Below are 20640 nucleotides of genomic sequence, written 5' to 3' on the forward strand. Positions count from 1 at the left end.
ATGCCTCACACTCTATCATGTTGGATCAAGAGTATCAGCGATCGAGGATTGAGGCACGTTTCATCACTTCAAGTATGAAACGTCCCTCATTCCTCGTGTTTGGTTTAACACCCAAACCAAACACAATGTAATGCAAGTATGCCAAATACAATGCAATGCATGTAAGCAATGTAATGCAACAATGATTGACTCACCAAAGCCAATGGCATACCAACTCAATGTAATGCAACCTAAGCATGAAAACTAAACTAATGCAACATGAGCATGCTAACAAGTATGCAACAATGTTATGTAATGCAACTAGCATGCAATGTACTAAGCATGCAACCACATGCAATGCAATAAGCATGCAACAACATGCAAACCACATACTCAATGGACTTAAACCGAGAATGGACAGACCTCAGCCATGCCAAAAATATTGGCCATGGCACCAAAAGGGCGGAACACACGTGCGCACACATTGGCCCATAAACTATGTAACAATGCACAATCTTCAAACATGAGCAAGATGTGATAAACATGAGAATATGGCAATGAAGTAAGCTCTGAAATGATGCAAGAAGTAGTGCCAAACCACTCAAACAAGTCAAACAAAGCATGCAAGAAAGCTCAAGGCTTAAGGTTAGCCAAGGAGCTTGTACCAAGACTACAAGAATCAAGGCCCAAAGGGCCAAAGGCAATCATATCAGTCCTAGATCATGCCAAAATGAGTCTAAAACATGTAAGGACCAAAGGTAAAACATGCCAACATGGAAGGCTTAAGGCATGGTGCAAGTAAGGCCAAAAGGAGGGGGTTACACTACACCTATTACTACCAAGCATGGCATGACTTAACCAATGAAAAATAGAGCTATGACATGTCAAAATAGGCCCAAAAACCCACTGAGATGGCATCCCAAAAACCCTAGCATAGATGCATGCACAATGGCCCACTCTTGAGGCATAAAACACAAACCTTCCAATGCATGGAAAATGTTACAAATGTGAATGCATGGCCACATTATATGGACTGAAATCTCATGTGCAATGATGCCAAGTCATGAAAATGGTATGAGCAATGCATGCTAATGGCTTAGATGCTCAAAGCGAATAAGCTAGACTGAACCATGGCTATACAAAGCAATGCATGCATGACCAAAATAACATAAATTAGACCTAGAGCATGCTAAAACATGACCAAAAGCTTCTCAGAGTTAAGCCAAAATCATGCTAGAATGATGGTCAAAAGCATGATGCATTTTAGGCTAGTGTGCAAATTTACACTACAAGTGTATAAAGCATGCAAGAGGCTATCAAACCAACTTTAGAAAGAGTCATTACATGCTAAATAATGACCAAAAATATGCTGAAATAGAGCCCATACGTGCTTAACAAACATGCTACTTCATGAGGTATATAAGGCTAGTTTACAAGAATTACACTACAAGTGTATAAAGCATGCACAAGGTGACTAAACCAGCCATGGACAGAGTTAAGGTAGGTCCTAAAAGTCACAAAAAAGTGCCTGAACTAAGCCTCAAAATGGCAAAAACATATGCTCATTTGGTTGGCCATTAACACTAGCTGTAGACACCCCATTTTTGACCGACCTTAAGAATCAGACGTCACCGACTGAGCACTTGGTGATGTTGCATAATGTGCTTGTTCAGAAGTTTCAGAGTTGCGGCCGTGAGCCCCGCCTCCGGACTTCCGAACTCTCTTTTGTACTTTGCCTCGGTTTGCGAACCAGGCTCGGTTTTCTTTGTTTCTTTTCTTGAGGGAAGGGAGAGGTCCCGTAGACCATCTCTCAATGTCCGTAGGCTACATTTGGTGGCCGTAGGCCATTTTGCCCATTTCGGAGTCCGGTTTCCGGTTTTTCGGGACCGTTGGCCGTGTGCCTCGGTTCGGGACCGCCTAACCATCTCCGTTTCTTCTGATTTTTGGCATACATCCTATTTACTCCCTTTTGAGGGACACTGGGGTCTGAGAAACCCACTTCGTGGTCGAATGCCACTTTCGGTGCTTAACAGCCCATTTCTGGGGCCCCGAACTGCGCGTTTTGGCCCCCGAGCATTCGTTTTGCAACGGTTTTCGTTCATTTTTGGCAGGTACCTCTGTTTTATCACCGGGGAGGTCACTGAAGGGCGGGAGGCCAGCAATTGTTGCAGCAACCAGTTATACATCCTCCGACGCCCTCCGGCGCCCGTTTTTCGCACTTCCGGGCTAATGTTGAACACCTTGGGCCCATTTTCTCGAACTTTGAACCACATATTTGTGATGTACACACATGGGAGGACCCTAAAAGTTGGTGGCCGGCCAATAATTCCACCTGACCCTTTTGAACCCCTTCTTTCGAGCTAATGTTGAACCCCTTGGACCCTTTTTGTCGAACTTTGAACCACATATTTGTGATGTACACACATGAGAGGACCCTAAAAGTTGGTGGCCGGCCAGTAATTCCACCTGACCCTTTTGAACCCCTCTTTCCGAGCTAATGTTGAACCCCTTGGACCCACTTTCTTAGACTTTTAACCACAGGGTTGTGTTGTACACACATAGGAGGACACTACCAGTTGGTGGCCGGCCAGAAAATCTGATTGACCCTTTTGACCCCTAGCCGGCCGGCTAGGGGGTGTGGCCGGCCGGCCACCTACAGCAAAAGTACCAGGCTGGCCGAGCTCCTTGCACTGTTCCCTTTATAGCTGTGGAGCTTTATTCCCCAGAAAAGATCTTTATCCGGGGGATATTTTGTGGGGGAAAGTTACTCTCCTTTTCCCCCACCTTTACACCCCCTCTTTGGCCCTTATAACAAGCAAGCTAGATCATTTGTTGGGGTTAGAAAAATTGTTCTTCAAGCCTCCATACACAACTCCATCTCTATACCTCTCATTTTCTTGAAAATCTCTAAGTCCCTAAGCACCATTTCTTCTACACCACCAAGCTCTACCACCACCACCTCATTTCCAGCAACAAGGAAGGCTTCTCAAAGGCCAAAGGAGCTGCAAATTGATCCAAGAAGCAACAAAAGTCTTAGTCTTCAAGGGTGAGTAACATTTCTTCACTTTGACCCTTTTTCTTGATCCATTTGTAAGCCCTACTTGCTTTTTGTTTCAAGCTCCGGCCCTAACTGAAAAGGGCCTTCTTTTGAGCTCATTTTCATTCTTCATTAAGGGCTCAACCCTGTTTGAGCCCTCTATGATACACTTGCTTCATTGATCCTCTTGTATGTCATAATCTTGCATGCTATTTTTGGCCCATGATTAATCTGTTTTTGAGCATGTTGTAAACTGATATTAGGCTTATTTTGAGCCCCTCTTCAACATTGAAGAAGGGCTCAACACGATTTGGGACTTCCATGTTGTACTTACCTTTATACTCCTCTTTTATCCCCCATTCTTGCATGCAATGGCAGCCTACCATGCTTTTGTTTTTTGCCATTTTACAGTTCTGAAAAAGTGCTTATTTTGGTCCATTCTTCATTTTTCATTTAGGTTCTTTCATGGTTTGGGACCTCCATATGCCACTTCATGTTATATCTCTCTTTTATTCCCCATTCTTGCATGTTTAGTTAGCCTATCATACTTTTGTTTTTGGCCATTTTACAGTTCTGGAAATATTCCTATTTTGGCCCATTCTACATGTTTTATTAAGGGTCTTTGGCTGTTTGGTGATTATTTTGCATACTTCATGTTATAGCCATTTTTGAGTCTCATTTTGCATTGCATTTTTAGCATGTTTGTATATTGATTCGAAGCCTTCCATATACTGTAAATATTCATATTTTTGGTCCCTCTTCAATGTTGTAGAAGGAAATTTTTCAGTTTGGATTTTTCTTATATCACTTGCTTCATTACCCCTCTCTTGGCCCCTATTCTTGCATGCTATTTTTGCCATACCTATGCTTGTTGTTTGGCCATGTTTATAACTGTGAAAGTGCCTTTTTTGGGACTGTCTAGCTTCTGTCTTTGCATTGCATGTCCATGTTGTGCATGTTTGGCATAGCTATAGGCCATTTCGGGTGCCTAAATTCGCATTTCGGGACAATTCCATGCATTTCATGTCATTTCGCCTCATTTCGGGACTGTTTTCCCCCATATTTTAGTGCTGAAATTCCATTAGAATGATTACTATCCATTTCATGTCATTACATCACATTCTGTCACTGCCTCGGTTTGCGTGCCCGTGTGCACGCATTTCGAGGCACCTCATTTTTATCCGCCGGCATCCTATGTGAGTGTGGCTGAGGCTCACTCATGTTGGTATAAGTCCATATCATATTTTCATGTCATTTGCATTGCGTATGTCATCGCCTCGGTTTGCGTGCCCGTGTGCACGCATTTCGAGGCACCTCATTTTTATCCGCCGGCATCCTATGTGAGTGTGGCTGAGGCTCACTCATGTTGGTATAAGTCCATATCATGTTTTCATGTCATTTGCATTGCGTATGTCATCGCTTCGGTTTGCGTGCCCGTGTGCACGCATTTCGAGGTACTTCATTTTTTATCCGCCGGCATCCTATGTGAGTGCGGCTGAGGCTCACTCATGTTGGTATAAGTCCATATCATGTTTTCATGTCATTTGCATTGCGTATGTCATCGCCTCGGTTTGCGTGCCCGTGTGCACGCATTTCGAGGCACTTCATGTTTTATCCGCCGGCATCCTATGTGAGTGTGGCTGAGGCTCACTCATGTTGGTATAAGTCCATATCATGTTTTCATGTCATTTGCATTGCGTATGTCATCGCCTCGGTTTGCGTGCCCGTGTGCACGCATTTCGAGGCACTCTATTTTTATCCGCCGGCATCCTATGTGAGTGCGGCTGAGGCTCACTCATGTTAGTATAAGTCCATATCATGTTTTCATGTCATTACATCGCATTCCGCCATCGCCTCGGTTTGCGTGCCAGTGTGCACGCATTTCGAGGCACTTCATTTTCATAGCATAGTGCATACTAGGTTGTATCTTAGATTGCATTCTGTCATTTTCTCGGTTTGCGTGCCCGCGTGCACGCATTTCGTGGCACTTCATTTTCATAGCATAGTGCATACTGGGTTGTATCTTAGATTGCATTCTGTCATTTTCTCAGTTTGCGTGCCCGCATGCACGCATTTCGAGGCATCTCATTTTCACAACATAGTGCATGCTAGATTGTATCTTAGATTGCATTCTGTCATTTTCTCGGTTTGCGTGCCCGCGTGCACGCATTTCGAGGCATCTCATTTCCATAGCATTGTGTATGTTAGGATTGTATCTTAGTTGCATTTCATGCATATCATGCATATTGCATCGTGTCCGGAATAGGAGTTAGCCCGGGCACGGGAAACGAGGTACATTTCGTACTCCGAGTGACGAAATGTGTCTCAATTTCCCAGTCACCGACACTCCAGATTATCCATGATGGAGTTAGGTTTTAGCTGTAATTTCATGTGCATTCATCCTATATTGAGTTGTGCATTTCGACTTCTCGGCCATCATGCCTCGGTATGCGTGATTGGTGGCACGAGGATCGAGACATGCATATATCTGTGCAAATACATTGCTATGCCCCTTTCCTGCTCTCTATTGCAGCAAAATCAGGAATCAGCAACTTTCCGGGACTTGGCACGCATTTCAAGAACAGATGTAAACAGAGGCTAATTGGGGCATTCCGGTGGATTTCCGCGCAAGACAACCCGGACATGCATCATCCATCAGAAGCAAGGCAGTCCCTGGCTTGCATGCCAGTTTTATTTATTTTCTTAGTTAATTTGTTAATTAATTAGGATTTTGTAATATCTCGGGACTGTAATATTCTTTTATTCGGGACTGTAATATTTGGACTGTATTATTTATTTGGACCCTCTGCGCGAGGGCACAACTGTAATAAGTGTGTGTGTGTGTTGTATGTCTTCCAACCCCACGTCTTTCTCCCTTTTATTTATCCGCTTTTGATGGTTAGATTAGGGCATGTTTAAATTAGCATACAGTATGACAGCATGTTTGCATCATTCATCTGTTTCGCATGCACCGGGCTCGGCGCATCATACTAACTGCATTGTATTTTCAATACCAAATTGAATACATGATAGTTGTAGCATTCCATATGCCATCTTAGAATAGCCGAGCCTGCTATAATTGCATTTTGTATGTGTTGCATTAGGCATTTCTGTATACTTAGGATCATGCATGATTTCTAATGAAGTTTCTATTTTGGCTTGGAGTACTCGGTAAGCTTTATGCTTTAGCATCCTTGCATGCGTGTGAGTGAATGCCATGATAGCATGCTTACCATGAGGCTATGTGCTTATATGATATAACTGCCTGAATGCCTGTGGGTGAAGGTTGGGTTATCTGAATTGGAATAAATCATCAAATGTTTCAAGCCTACCTGCGGGTAGCAAACCATTTTCAAAAGCAAAAATTAAATGTTTTGTTCCAATTCAGGCGATCCAGTCTATACTTGTATGCTGTGCGCATCACATAGTAACCTAGGCTAATAACCGGAATAAGAACATACAATGTTTTCAAAAATAGATATCATGGTTAGTAGAGGCCGGTCTATGACTGGGCGAGCGGGGGTGCTCACGAAGTGACCTTCCCCAATCGTACCCAAGTTCCCGAGCCGAGGCAACTTTGGTGATGACGGACACGTGGCCTTTTGGCACCGAGTCAGGGTTTCCTAAATTTCCCAAAAATAAAATATTTAGGTGGCGACTCTGTATCTGGCAAAGCAGTCCATGTTTGGCACTTCTTTCAAAAATCAGTTTTCTCAAAACGATTTGCCGGATTTGGACTCTTTGGTTCAGACTTAGAACCGTGACTGACAGAAAGTCGAGTCCGAGCTGTGGCGAGGCCCCCCCGCGGGCTTGTTACAGTTTCTGGCGACTCCGCTGGGGATTTAGAGAGCTTGACTCGAACTCATGATATCTGTTTTTGACTACACTTGTGTGTTTCTTTGCATTGCATTTGCATTGGTGCGCCTAGGACACCGTGTTTGCCATCTGCTATTCCTAAACGGTTTGCCGGAGGCTTGTCTTGTCAAGGCATGACCATAAGGCTGACCGGTTGTGGGCTCTGCCAGTATGGGAACACAAACCCCGGTTTTACCGGGGCACCCTCTTTGACCTTTCGACCTAGTGCATATTCGGATCCATAGTGACCATTCCAAATTAGGGCAGGTTGCTTACCCGTTTATAGGTTGTTTGAAACCGCTGCGTGCATAGTGAAACCCTAGTTCCTGACAAAATAGGACAGGGAAACCCTACCCCAACATAGGGGTGTTTTGGCTCTCACTTATCTGTTATGTGCTTTAGAGTGCGTCTCTACAGGAATGCATGTATCAGTATATGAGTTTGGGCATCAAGCCTGCGGGCTTCAGTTCAGTATTGTTAGTATCAGGCCTGCGGGCATCAGATCAATATATGAGTTTGAGTATCAAGCCTGCGGGCATCAGTTCAGAATTGTCAGCATCAGGCCTACGGGCATCAGTTCAGTATTATGGGTATCAGGCCTGCGAGCATCAGCCAATATTTGAGGATTAGTTATCTGCGGATATCAGATTCTGTTTTAGGGAACAGTGATACAGGGATAATAATCAGTGTTTGAGGACAGTGTGTATTTCAGCTTATTGACTGTGTGTTGATTATGCCCGACTGTGTGTCATGCATTTTATTTTAAGTTGTTATGCTGTCCGCTTATCTGTCTATTTATTTCCTTTTCGCTTTATTTATCTTTTGCTAGGTCAGTTTTAGCACAATTGCTTCCAACCCAGCAGGCATTTCCCAAGCACTTTGGACACGAGGTCGTCGACTCCATCGATCTGAGGATCTAATCGACGGACAGCCAGTGTTCCATTCTCTACCCCCTGTTACCAGAAGGAAGTAGAAAAAACGCAGTGTATCTGAACAGAGAGCACCAGAACAGTGGTTTCCCCCATCAGTGGACAGTTGGATTGAGATCCCAATTGAGACAGATCTGCCAGTAGTTCAGACAGATCGAAACAGTATGACGGCACCAACAGGAGTTGAGGAGATGATGCGCCAAATGCAGGAAACCATGCGGGCCATGCAACAGGATGTCATTCGCCGAGATGAACTCGCTAAGCAGCAGGCCGAAATTATGACCCAGCAGGCTGAGCTGATTACCAGACTGCAACAACAGAATACAGCATCTGCTTCACACCAAATTCCTCCTCCGGCAGGGGCCCCATTACCTGAGCAGACACCTGCTGTTCAGAACGCTCTTCCGAACACCCAGAATACTGTGCCGACTATCCAAAATCTGCAAGAGGACACAAATCTTCCAACGGGGCCAGCTCCGCCCCCGCTTCCACCACAACTGTCCAAGGTCCATACACCCAATCACCCGGACTCTCCATTCGAGGTCGAGGTTGATCATACAGCTCTGAAATTGAGCAAATTGGAGAAGCTCTTCAAGAAATCCCAAGGGGTCAAGGCTATGCCGGATATCGAAGATGGATATACCGAGGAGGCCGTAACACTCCCCGATAGGTTCAAAATGCCACAAATCGACCGCTTTGATGGGTCCGGCGACCCCATGGTCCATATCCGACTGTTTGCAGACATCTTGCGGCCAATGGGCCTAACACGACCACAGAAGCTCTCACTATTCGGCCGAACCCTGTCGGGTGTGGCCTCCCATTGGTACGCAAGATTACAAGATGAAGTGAAGAAGAATTGGGATGAGATGGCTGAGGCCTTTGTCACGCAATATTCATACAACACTCAGATCGAGATCACAACTCGTGATCTCGAAACGACAAGGCAAGAGCCCAAGGAAACTTTCTCGGACTTTGTGATCCGGTGGAGGGCGAAGGCGTCAATGATGACCTTAAGGCCCACTGACAAAGATCAAATCCGGATGATTGTGCGCAATCTCCACCCGAAGTTGATGCAGAGAATGATTGTAGTCCCCTTCCCTACTTTCGCAGATTTACATGATATGGGGGTGCAAATCGAAGACGCAATGAAACAAGGTCTGTTTGACCACGACAGAGAACAACCGAGGAGGACTTTCAACCGCAACAACAATGCGGGCCCAAGTGGCGCTGCAAATACGAGAGCCTCAGAAGTTAGTATGGTCACCACCACTCCCCCTCCCCCTCCAAGGCCCATGACTGCCGCACCATTCTCCTGCGCGTCCGGAAGCAACACACAAAACAACCGATTCCAACCGCGAGGCCAAAGAACCTTTACCCCACTATATATGCCTCTGACCAAGGTTCTGGGAATATTGATCAGGAAAAATCATTTGAAACCCCTGGAACCAAAGCCATTACCAAATCCACTCCCCCCCTCTTACGACCCGTCAAAGTACTGCGCGTATCACCAACAACACGGTCACGACACCAACCGTTGTTACAGATTGCGTCATGAGATCCAGGATCTTATTGACAAACAGGTGATCGCGCCTCCTGATAAACCCAATGTCACAACCAACCCTCTCCCACCACATAACCAACCTCCCCCTCCCAAAAGAATCAATTTTATCCAGACTGGGGTCGCATCTTACGATCCTAGCATCTATATTATGCCCACCCACCTACCCAAGCCGGAGGTGCTCCTTCCCGATTGCACTGACTTCTTGTGCATGGTGGACATCTCTAAAACCCAACCAGAACCGATGGTGGTGACCGTCGAAGACAGGGCAGGGCAGATTTTGGGAGAGAATGAGATTGTTGAATCTGGGACTGGACAGAATTTTGCTGGGGGAGCTTATAATCCAAGCAAGTACATCCTATCAACGAGCCGAATTGGGCTAAGTGTAGAATTGCCAGAGACAGGAGAGCTATGCATGATCCGGGGGGATGGATCTGGGCTATGGGCAGATGATCTGACAGCCGTAGAGGAGGACTTTGCTAACCTGCAATTTTTAGATGACCAGGAACTGGAGGATACGTCAATTAACTGGTATGATTATGAGGGATCAGAGGAGGCCACTGGATGGCTCGAGGATCAACCAGATGCAGTGGGGGAAGCCCAACCAGAACAGAGTCCGGCAGGGGCGGAAGTATCAGTTGTGGCCGGAATGGCCGAAAGTCAAGTTGTATCGCCGGAAAGCGCCGGTGTTAAGAATTCCGCTCAAGACATGGGCATTGTAGATACAGGAATTGTTAAACAACCAGCTGTACCGATGCAGTTGGAACAAGAAAAGTTTGAGGCTACTGAGAGAGCCAGGAAGGCAAAGGGCCCTGAGGGGACTGAAAGTGCTGTGTGCACGAAGACAGACAATGCTGCGAGCATATGGACAGAGAGCACTGAGAGTGCGAGTGGACCGGAGCTAGACAGGTGTCTGTTGGCTGCCAGCGGAATGTGGTGGGAAGATGACGACCTGTGTCTTGCCCACACTGATGAAGACTGGGGAAGTGGCCAGCCGGATGATACTTGGTACCTCGATGAGGTTGACCATATGACGAGAAGTGGGCGGTACTTCAAACCCCCACACCTGGACCAACCCGAGGCATCCAGGAAGGATAGAGAAGCGGAGAAACAGAAGGAGAAGCAGATTGAAGACGAAGCTGTGCTGAAACAGTTAAAAAAGATACAAGCAGACATCTCCATCTGGGGACTGCTAATGGCATCACGAGTACACAGAGAAGCTGTCCTATCTGCCATGGACAAGTCCAAACTCTCCATAGACACCACGCCTGAACAGCTGGTTGGGCTGGTTTTTCCGGGAGGAGGTGCCCCGGCATTAACCTTTTCGGACAAGGAACTACCGCCTGAGGGCACAAGCCATAACAAACCTCTCTATATTTCTGTGGAATGTAGAGATAAGTGGATACCGGTGGTACTTGTTGATACCGGGTCTGCGATTAATGTCTGCCCAACCAGAACGGCATATGCAATCGGGTTGAAACCCGTGGACTTCGTCCCAACCACCCAAGTAATCAGAGCATACGACAATACCAGCAGAGAAGTGATGGGGACTGTTAAAATTCAAACCAAGGTTGGTCCAGGACAACACAGCATCGAATTTCATATCTTGGACGTTCCCGCAACCTTTAACCTACTTTTGGGGCGACCGTGGTTGCACCAGGTCAAAGCAGTCTCTTCCACTCTACATCAGATGCTAAAGTACCCCCACGGGAAAGGGGTAGCAATCGTTTTTGGGAATTCATCAATCCATCCGCCGCCGGAGGTGTCCACACCCGTCTTGGAAATCGAGCACGGCACGGAGGATGTGTTTTTGTCGGGGTTCACTTTGGCCGAGGCTCAAGTGGTGCAGAATGTCATGGCTGTGAATGAGGGTATGTACGTTAGTGCTCAATCTATCTACCTCATGAACAAGCTAAAACATACCCCTGGGATGGGATTAGGGAGAAGCGGCCGGAAGGGCATCTCAGTGTTGGCCGAAGTGCCACACAACCCTCACGCCTTTGGACTGGGTTATCTGCCCACCAAAGAAGACTGGGTAAGGAAAGGAAAAGAAATGGCCGGAAGGGCCAGAGCAAAGAAGGCCGGGAAGCCATTTGAGTTAATGCACAGGCCCATCTGGGGTACCCTAAACGGACGTTTCGTCCGGGAGGGGGAAGATTTTCCATTCTGCGGCTTCCCGGAGCCATGGCTAAACGCGGAGGGGACGCGCGTGCCTGGTTTTGAAATCTTCTTCGACATACAATTATCTGGGGATGACGTTGCCGAAGCGCAGACAGACCCACCAACTGAGGTTGAGCAATGTGAAGCAGTGGATCCTGAAAGCACAGAGCTTGAAATGGGGGTAGCACTGGCGAGTCTACTATCAGATCCTCCGATCAGCCAAGAGTGCTTGGGGGATAACTCTTCGGTTTCTGTGATTGGAGATGAAATAGTTGCGGGCTTTCCAGCGCCGATCTTGGATGCATCTATCGCACCTTCTCTCATCTGGCAATATGAAGAAGGCTTTTTATCTAGCAGCTCCGGGTCAGGTAGTGAGCCGGAATCTGATTCTACCGAATCTTGCGCGTCGGAATCAGATTCCAGCTCGACTGAGTCTGAGTCCGGTATTCCTGGGGGTGATAACCCGGATGCCACAGTCCTGTCTAGGTCGTCTTTTTCATTTTCTTTTGAGTCCGTTGTAACAGAGGAATCTAACGGCTTGGAAATATTTAATGAGAATGATGTGGATGTGGTTTCTGAGTATTTTTCTGTGCCTTTGATTTATTGCTTAAATCAGGATTTTCAAAATTTTGATGAAAACAGCGAGGAAGAAATTCCTCCAGTTTTGCAACGATTAATTGATCAAGAGCAGGAAAGATTTGTTAAACCTTTAATGGATGAAATCACTACTGTGAATGTTGGTACTAAAAAGGACCCGCGGCTGGTCCAAATCGGGTCCACGTTGTCTTCGGAGGAGCGCGAGCGCTTAGTCGCTTTATTAAAAGATTTCAAAGATGTTTTCGCGTGGTCCTACGAAGACATGCCTGGAATCGATCCTGAGATTGTACAGCACCGGATCCCTCTTGACCCCGAGGCCCGCCCTGTCAAACAGAAACTCAGAAGGATTCGCCCGGACTGGGCCCTCAAGATTAAGGAAGAGGTCACCAAGCAAATTGACGCAGGGTTCCTGCTGGTATCTGAATATCCAACTTGGTTGGCCAATATTGTTCCGGTGCCAAAGAAGGATGGCAGAATTCGGGTCTATGTAGACTTCAGAGATTTGAACAAGGCCAGTCCGAAGGACGACTTTCCCTTGCCACACATTGATGAATTGGTGGATTTCACGGCAGGACACGCCTTGCTTTCGTTTATGGATGGTTTCTCAGGCTATAATCAGATAGTAATGGCACCCGAAGACCGGGAGAAGACTGCGTTCACTACCCCGTGGGGTACATATTGTTATAGAGTGATGCCATTCGGGTTGAAGAATGCTGGAGCTACGTATCAACGGGCAGCAACTACAATATTGCATGATATGATCCATAAAGAGGTCGAGGTGTATGTGGACGACATGATTGTCAAGTCCAAAGATAGAGAGGGCCACTACACCGCCTTACAAAAATTCTTTCAAAGGATCAAAGAGTTTCGGCTGCGACTGAATCCCCAGAAATGCACGTTTGGTGTTACAGCAGGGAAGATGCTAGGGTTTCTGATCACACAAAGGGGCATCGAGGTCGACCCTTCCAAAATCAAGGCCATCTTAGAAATGCCACCACCAAGGACTGAAAAGGAGGTGCGAGGCTTTCTAGGTAAAGTGCAATTCATAAGACGGTTTATTTCTAAATTAACCTTGACTTGTGAACCACTTTTTGGTCTCCTGAAGAAAGGAAAGAAATTTCAGTGGGACGGCCGATGTCAAACAGCTTTTGAGCAGATCAAAGAGTATCTACAGAACCCACCCGTGTTGTCACCACCAGAACCGGAGAGACCGTTGATACTGTACCTTTCGGTAACTGAGACTACCATGGGCTACATGCTCGCGTAGGAGTCGGAAGACAAAGTGGAAAGGGCCATATACTATCTGAGCAAGAAGATGCTGGATTACGAGACCCGCTATACACCGCTGGAGAAGGCTTGTTTGGCTTTGGTATGGGCAACCAGGAAGCTGCGGCACTACCTGTTAGCCCACTCTGTAATGTTGGTTTCGCGTTTGGATCCCATCAAATATCTTTTCGAGAAACCAGCACTTACGGGTAGGCTAGCTCGTTGGTTGCTGTTGCTCTCCGAATTTGATTTGAAGTATGTAACGCGCAAGTCAGTAAAAGGGAGAGCGGTAGCGGAGTTCCTTGCCGACCACCCGGTTGAGGGGGATGAAGCGGTTGAGTATCTATTCCCAGATGAAGCCATTCTGCATGTCAAAGACGAAACTTGGACGATGTACTTTGACGGAGCGTCAAACCAGTATGGGTATGGGATAGGGGTGTTGCTGATAGCGCCTGATGATTCCCGTATCCCTTTAGCATTCAAGCTCCAGTTCAAAGTTTCGAACAATGAGGCAGAGTATGAGGCATGTATTGCTGGCCTGGAAGCAGCCCTGGAACTAGGGGCAAGACGGTTGGACGTCATTGGAGACTCGAACCTTGTTGTGTCTCAAGCGAAAGGAGATTGGAAAGTCAAAGAGGAAAGGATGATAATCTACCACCAAACCTTGGATTTGTTAATTCCTCGGTTTGAGAAGCTAAATTTCACCCACCTTGTAAGAGAGAACAACAGGTTTGCAGATTCATTAGCAACTCTATCTTCTATGATAGACATCCCGTCCGGAGTCCGGATGCGTCCAGTCATTATTGATCAGAAGTTCGTGCCAGCATACGAGTCAATTTCCGCCATAGATGAGGCTCAAGACGGCAACCCCTGGTACTACGACATCTGGAACTTCTTGGAAAAGGAAACGTATCCACTAGGGGCAAATGCCAAGGATAAGAGGGCCGTCAGAAGAATGGCTGCTCAGTTCATTATCTGTGGGGGTAAGCTGTACAAAAGGGGTCATCTAGGAATGCATAAGCTCTGTGTAGAAGCTGAAGAGTCAAAATGCCTGATGGAAGCCATCCATGGGGGGGAGTGCGGTGCACACATGAATGGAGTAATGCTGGCCAGAAAAATCCTCAGACAAGGCTACTACTGGTCAACCATGGAGGAGGATTGTATTAGTTTTGTTCGGCGATGCCACAAGTGTCAAATCCATGCAAATCGCATGAACATCCCGCCGTCAAAGCTGTACAACATGACTTCGCCATGGCCTTTTTCAGTCTGGGGAATTGATATGATCGGAGCTGTTACCCCGAAGGGGTCAAACGGGCATGAGTTTATCCTAGTAGCGATAGATTATTTCACAAAGTGGGTTGAGGCCCAATCATACGCGGTGTTGAAGGCGTCGCATGTCGCAAAGTTCATCAGGAACAACATCATCTGTCGCTACGGGGTGCCAAACGAGATAATTTCAGATAATGGTTCCCACTTCAAGAAAGAAGTGATAGACTTGTTGGAGAAATACAATGTGGCTTTCCATAAGTCATCTACATACCGGCCGCAGACCAACGGAGCGGTTGAGGCCGCCAACAAGAATATCAAGCATATACTGCAGAAGATGGTGGGAACCTATCAGGATTGGCCAGACAAGCTGCCATTTGCTCTGTGGGGCTACAGGACTTCAATCAGAACTTATACTAGAGCAACTCCATATTCATTGGTCTATGGAATGGAGGCTGTTCTACCCATTGAGATTGAGGTCCCATCGTTACGAGTATTGGCTGAATGCCAGATAGCCGAAGCAGATTGGCAGCAAAGCAGATTCGAAGAACTCATGCTCTTTGATGAAAGAAGACTGAAAGCACTGTACCACATCCAAGGCTATCAACGCAGAATTGCCCGGGCTTTCAACAAGAAGGTTAAGTCCAGGAATCTGAAAGAAGGAGATTTGGTGCTTAAAGACAACCGAGCTCCCATCCACGACCCAAGGGGCAAGTTCAAACCTAATTGGACTGGTCCTTACATCATCAAAGCTATCTGGTCAGGTGGGGCTGTGGTTCTGATGGATCTAGATGGCTTGGAGTTCTCACAACCGATCAATATGGACAAGTTGAAGAAATACTATCCTTGAGAGGCTCGCTAGGCCGAAAACCCGAAAAGGCGACCTAGGCAAAAGTCAAAGCACAAAAAATTAGAAAATATAAAAACTGAGCTCGCAAGGTTGAAAACCCGCAAAGGGCGGCCTTGGCAAAAGTTAGAGCGCAAAAGGAGAGTGAAAATACTCGAGTGAACCTAATCCTGAACTACGTAAGGCTTGATTCCCATCTTTGGGATACGTAGGCAACTTCACCTTGAAGTTCAGCCATAAACTTTTCCCCGATCAACTCTGTCCATTTTGATCATCTCAGTCATCTTTATCCATCAGCATTTATCGTGATCTCCGGTACAGTGCTGTTCAAACTAGGGGCAACTTTCCGTTGCCGCGACGGTGCAAAGTTACTCAGACAAGGGGCAACTTTCCGTTGCTTTGCAGTGCTGCATTGTTCTTCAGACTAGGGGCAACTTTCCAGTTGCAGGGATCTGGGGTTGTGCATCTCAGTGACAGATTTTCGGCGTGTCCAATTCTGATCCACATCGAAAATAGTTTTGAAAAGTTTTAATAAAAGTTGACTTTGTTCAAATTAATCTTTTTATGACTAAGACCATTTTTGGACCAAAAGCGGAAAATTTTCAGTACCACAACTTTCAATTTCATTGATTTCAAAACTGAGTTCTCCTGCTCTTGCATTACAATCGAGGTTGCTTTTTTTTTAGTACATTCATAAAGAAAACTTGAAAATACTAATAAGCAATAAACTTGAGGCATAATTGAATCAAGTATCTCTGCGTCCCCTCCCAGAGCTGGACGGAGCATCTGATGCCAAGCTAGGCCCAACCTGTGCCTCCTCATTGAGCCAATCCAAGCACTCATCGGACAAAGTGCAACTGAAAGAAGAAGCAGGGGCCAGGAGCTCTCTCGTCCTCCATGCTGTGGCATATCGGGCAAGATGTGCACCCCAGACCGGGAAAGCGGCTGGGTACTCAATCCCCTCCTGGGCAGGTCTGATCATGACCAAACTGACGCAGAAACCGGAACGGAAAATAGAATACGCAGTGGGTTAGACCAATCAGTTGGATCCCAATCAGCCGAGACATACTATAGCTCATGGCCGGGAGGTTGAGCCAAGGGCAACGCCAAGCAATGCCGTCTGCGAACAAATTGCACATCTAATCGAACCACCACCTTTCGTCAAGAGCATTGACTAGGCGCTGCCAAAAGAAGTAGCCTCGAGCTGAATAGGCCGGGCAAGAGTCCACAACCTGCAACTTGTCCATTAACCATACCTAGGGGAGGGATGGAAAATGAGAGAATAAAGAACAGAGAGATGTACGATGAGAGAAAAGTAAGACAAGGGTTTTTGTGAGAAAAAAACGAGCCTGAGGGTCGAGTGATGTGAGCAAATATATATGTAAGGTTGGGTGGGAAACATTACCTGTAGCAGCAGTGGACTCCCAGCAAACCTAGTCGCCTCCCGGCGATAGACAGAATCTAAGCCCATCAGTGTCTCGGCCAAGGTCATGGCAATACAGCTCTTTCCTTCTCTCAAACCTTGGGCGACTTCAATCAGGCGAATGCTAGCCCCGCCGAAGCCCGAGGAAAGCAGAAAGTGAGACAACAAACATAAGCAGAGGGCGTGTTGCCGGAAACCCTGCCAATAATGGTTGCTGCGGTCACCGGCGTCGGAAAAACGATGGATCAAGCCGAGGATGTCCAGTTCCCCACTGCAGATCAGAGATCGAGCATCATGCGCCGTGAGCCCACACATCCGCCCTAAAGCCTGGGCGTGACCAAAACGGAGCTGAGGCAAGATCACTTCAGAGCACTCAGACTCCATCAAAACCTGAAAATCTTCGAAAGTGGGACACATCTCTTGGCCGCCAAAGCTAAAAACATGCGTCACTGGATTCCAGAACCTTGCCGCGGCATGGAGAAAAGGGAAATGTAGCGGAGTACGGCTCAGCGTGAATAGTGCATTCAAGCCGAAACCCCGGAAATTCAACTTTTCCGAGCCATCTAGAGAAGAGATCCAAGATGTGACATTTTCTGCGAGAAACGCCTCCATCTTTGTCTAAAACTAAGATGAAATGAATGTTCCCGAAGTTGAGGCTTTTATAGAAGGAAAAACACTATTCACGGGGACACGTGTCAAAAATCGGGAGGCTGCAGGAATAGCTGGCCGGCCGGCCACCTTTTCTGGCTGGCCAGCCATTTACTTTTTCAGAAACTGGCCGGCCAGCTTTCTCTCTCCACAAAAATGGCCGGCCGGCTCCCAAAGGTGGCCGGCAATGCTGCAGTGTATCCCCCTGGCCCTGTTTTACCCTTTGAGGAAAGTTTCAAACATTTCCATGCAACGGGAAAGTCAAAGACCTTCATTTCCCTCTGTTTCGGATGTGTTCCGGTGCCCAGATTGTCAGAAGTACACTCTGTTATCGTTTTGTTTATCGAGTTGTTGTTTTGATTATCGAGTTGTTGTTTTGCTTATCGAGTTGTTTGTCGAGCTGACATGTTTCGTGTTTTTGAGTCATTGCGCTCTGTTCAAGCAATCTTTTTAAAGTCTTGTTTATTTACATTGTTGCATTTTGCTTATCGAGTTGTAAACTTCCTAAGGTCCAGTTATATCTTAGTAAGTTGAGTTGCTTAGTTTGTTGCGTCGGTTCACTACCTGACTTGGTGATTACACAATGCACATTTCCATTCAATTTCATTTTTGTGCAAAATAAAATGATGCGATACGATGCTAAAAGTTTAAAATACAAACACCTTTTCAAAAGCTATTTCATTTCATCATGCTTTACAACAAACAAAGGTACAAGTTTTACAAAAAATAAAACTGCCTAACAATGTGCAAAGTGCTACAAACTACTAGCAAAAAGAAAAATAAAGCAGGAAACAACAACATCAAAGTCCTCGGGAGCGGGAACGAGAAGCACTCCTCATCCTCTTCTGCGGGACAATCTCCGCACCATCATCATCATCTGAGTCGGAGCTGTCATCCTCAGGATCCCCCTCAGCCTCGCCTTTATTCCCCGAGCCAAAACCGGAGCCCCCCTCCTCAGCAGATGTCTCTGACTGACGATCGGTAGCCTCCTCCTCCTCCTCAGCATCCTCCTCCTCCTCATCAGGCTCCACCTCCACAATGTGAGCCCTGCGTCTGCGGACAGGCCCTCCTCGAGCTCCTCGAAAAGGCCTAGATGGCCCGGCTCCTCGGGAAGGCCGAGATGACCCCGCCCCCTGAAAAGGCCCAGATGGCCCAGCTCCCCAAGGAGGCCCAGGTGGCCTGGCCTGCGGCTGACCGGACCATGAAGGCATCTGAAAACAAAGAGTTCAATTCAAATGCATCAGTCCAAATATATACATCAGATGCAGATACAAGCAGAGGCTACGTGAAGTGGGTGCATGTAAATACAGTGTACAAGTGGGGTGTGTGTCAGATGTGCTCTACACAAGTAGTCTATCGATGCAGTAGAAATCAGCATGTCATCAGAAGTATGATAAATGCCAGAAAACTGAAGGGTACCTGAATGCCCGCGACAGACAACTGTGCCTCCCTACGCAGGACCATGCCCTCGAGTGTGGCCACCAGTCCAACCACCTCCTCCATGTACCCTCGCGGTGGCTGCAAAAATGAGTTCATAATCATCAGTGAACAAAAGAACGTCTAAACATCTGAATGATGAATGAAAAACAGTGGAGCATACCAGCGGTGAGTCAGGATCAATAGCGTATCGATCACTGGGCATCGGAGGCTCTAGCGGGATCGGAGTCGGGGAAATAGCCCCATACTGCCACGCCATCAACTCAGTCGGCATATCTGGCCATCCAGGATGAGGATAAGTCGACGGAACCGGAGGAACCGGTCTACTCCCACCTCTAGATGTACCAGCCCTGCTAGTAGAAGGGGCGTCTGCAGCCCGAGCCTGAGCCTGGCCCGAGGATGACATACCGGCAGGCCTCATCATCGGGATATGAGCTCCCATCAATAGAGGCATCAAATATATGTGACGGTAAGTGGCGTAGTCCCCCTCCTCAATGTGTAGTAAAGCATCACTACCCAGCATGGCGTCGACTACCACCGAGTAAGAGAGCCTGTCAGCAGTCCGCATACTGGCTGGGGGTACTACGGGAGGATCCTGAGAAAGATACCCCCATACCTGGCGCAGAAAGCGTTCCCCCAGGAACCATACCCTGCCAACCGGCCCTTCGAGCAGGACCCTATACTGGGAGATGTCCGACCCTCCGGTATACTGAAGTCGGAGACCATCACCCAGGGGCACCCAGGGCTGCCATGTGATCTGCGGATGATAAATGCATAAACCAATCAGAAGTCGAGAATATACAGAGCAAATCAAAGATGAGAATGAAAGGAACTGAAAGTTCTGAGGTACCTCTGAATGTCGCACAGTGTCAAAGTACTGTCGCAGGTTAAGGAGGGTCTCTCGAGGTCTCGGCCGGTGTGGGCCCTCGAACACCAATGAATATGGGGTCATAGGAATCCCTGCCACCTCCAGCTCTGGGGCTAATGATGGGAAGTATACATAGACCCATAGTTGAGAAAAGTAGTGCAGAATGTAAGTACGAAATGCTGAGAACAAAATACAGACTGTAAAAGTGCGCTGTGAGTGCAATGTACAAGTAATGAAGAGCAGAAATGTAAATCAAGAGGACAGAAAAGTACCTCCCAGGCTCTCCAGTAGCCGCCAAGTAAATCGCCCCGCCCGCGGGAGGTCGCGCTCATATAAAAGTAAAGGGTAGCCAGGCCGGCGCCACCCCAGTCATATCGATGGACCTGTGATAGGTCAACCAGAGCGCTCAGCAGATATAACCCAACTGTGTTCCCTCTATCGGCGAACAGGGTAGTCCCGAAGAGGAACATAAGGAAACCACGGGCGTACTGCTCCGTCTCCTCGGGAGTCTCAGGCACCATCTCCGCCCGCTGGAAGTGGGAGGAGAACCAAGTGTATCGGACTCTCCCAGAAACCCTGTCAACAGGCGGGCGAGCCCCCAATAGATACATCCAAGCGGCCTCCCACTCGCCCATATCCTCATCATAGGGGATGGACCAACCTCCGATGTCTAAGCCAGTCAACACAGCGAAGTCAAAATGGGTCATGGTCATATCCCCGGTAGTAGAGAAATGAAAGGAGTTGGTGGTGTCCCACCATCTCTCTACCAA

The 20640-nt window shown here is 47.2% G+C and overlaps 1 protein-coding gene across 1 annotated transcript; it reads right to left on the reverse strand.

Annotated features, from left to right (window-relative positions):
* Positions 1-18235: 18235 nt before the first annotated feature.
* On the reverse strand, positions 18236-19570 carry LOC145795678 (uncharacterized). Its single transcript, XM_082880534.1, has 3 exons — positions 19166-19570; positions 18985-19083; positions 18236-18776 (listed from the first exon to the last, which is right to left on the reverse strand). Exons 1-3 carry the CDS (start codon positions 19568-19570, stop codon positions 18366-18368), a joined length of 915 nt encoding a protein of 304 aa, XP_082736660.1. The 3' UTR covers positions 18236-18365.
* Positions 19571-20640: the final 1070 nt, after the last annotated feature.

This window comes from Camellia sinensis, chromosome 7 (genome assembly GCF_055761805.1).
Source record: "Camellia sinensis isolate YWXY chromosome 7, ASM5576180v1, whole genome shotgun sequence".
In the NCBI taxonomy this organism is placed as follows: Eukaryota; Viridiplantae; Streptophyta; class Magnoliopsida; order Ericales; family Theaceae; genus Camellia; species Camellia sinensis.

Excerpts from the sequence above, each read along its gene's own strand:
- LOC145795678 (XM_082880534.1), bottom strand. The coding sequence starts at position 19,570 with ATGCGGACTGCTGACAGGCTCTCTTACTCGGTGGTAGTCGACGCCATG. Across the intron at positions 19,084-19,165 it reads TTGATCCTGACTCACCGCTG|CCACCGCGAGGGTACATGGA; the intron begins GTATGCTCCACT and ends TCATTTTTGCAG. Across the intron at positions 18,777-18,984 it reads TGTCTGTCGCGGGCATTCAG|ATGCCTTCATGGTCCGGTCA; the intron begins GTACCCTTCAGT and ends CTTTGTTTTCAG.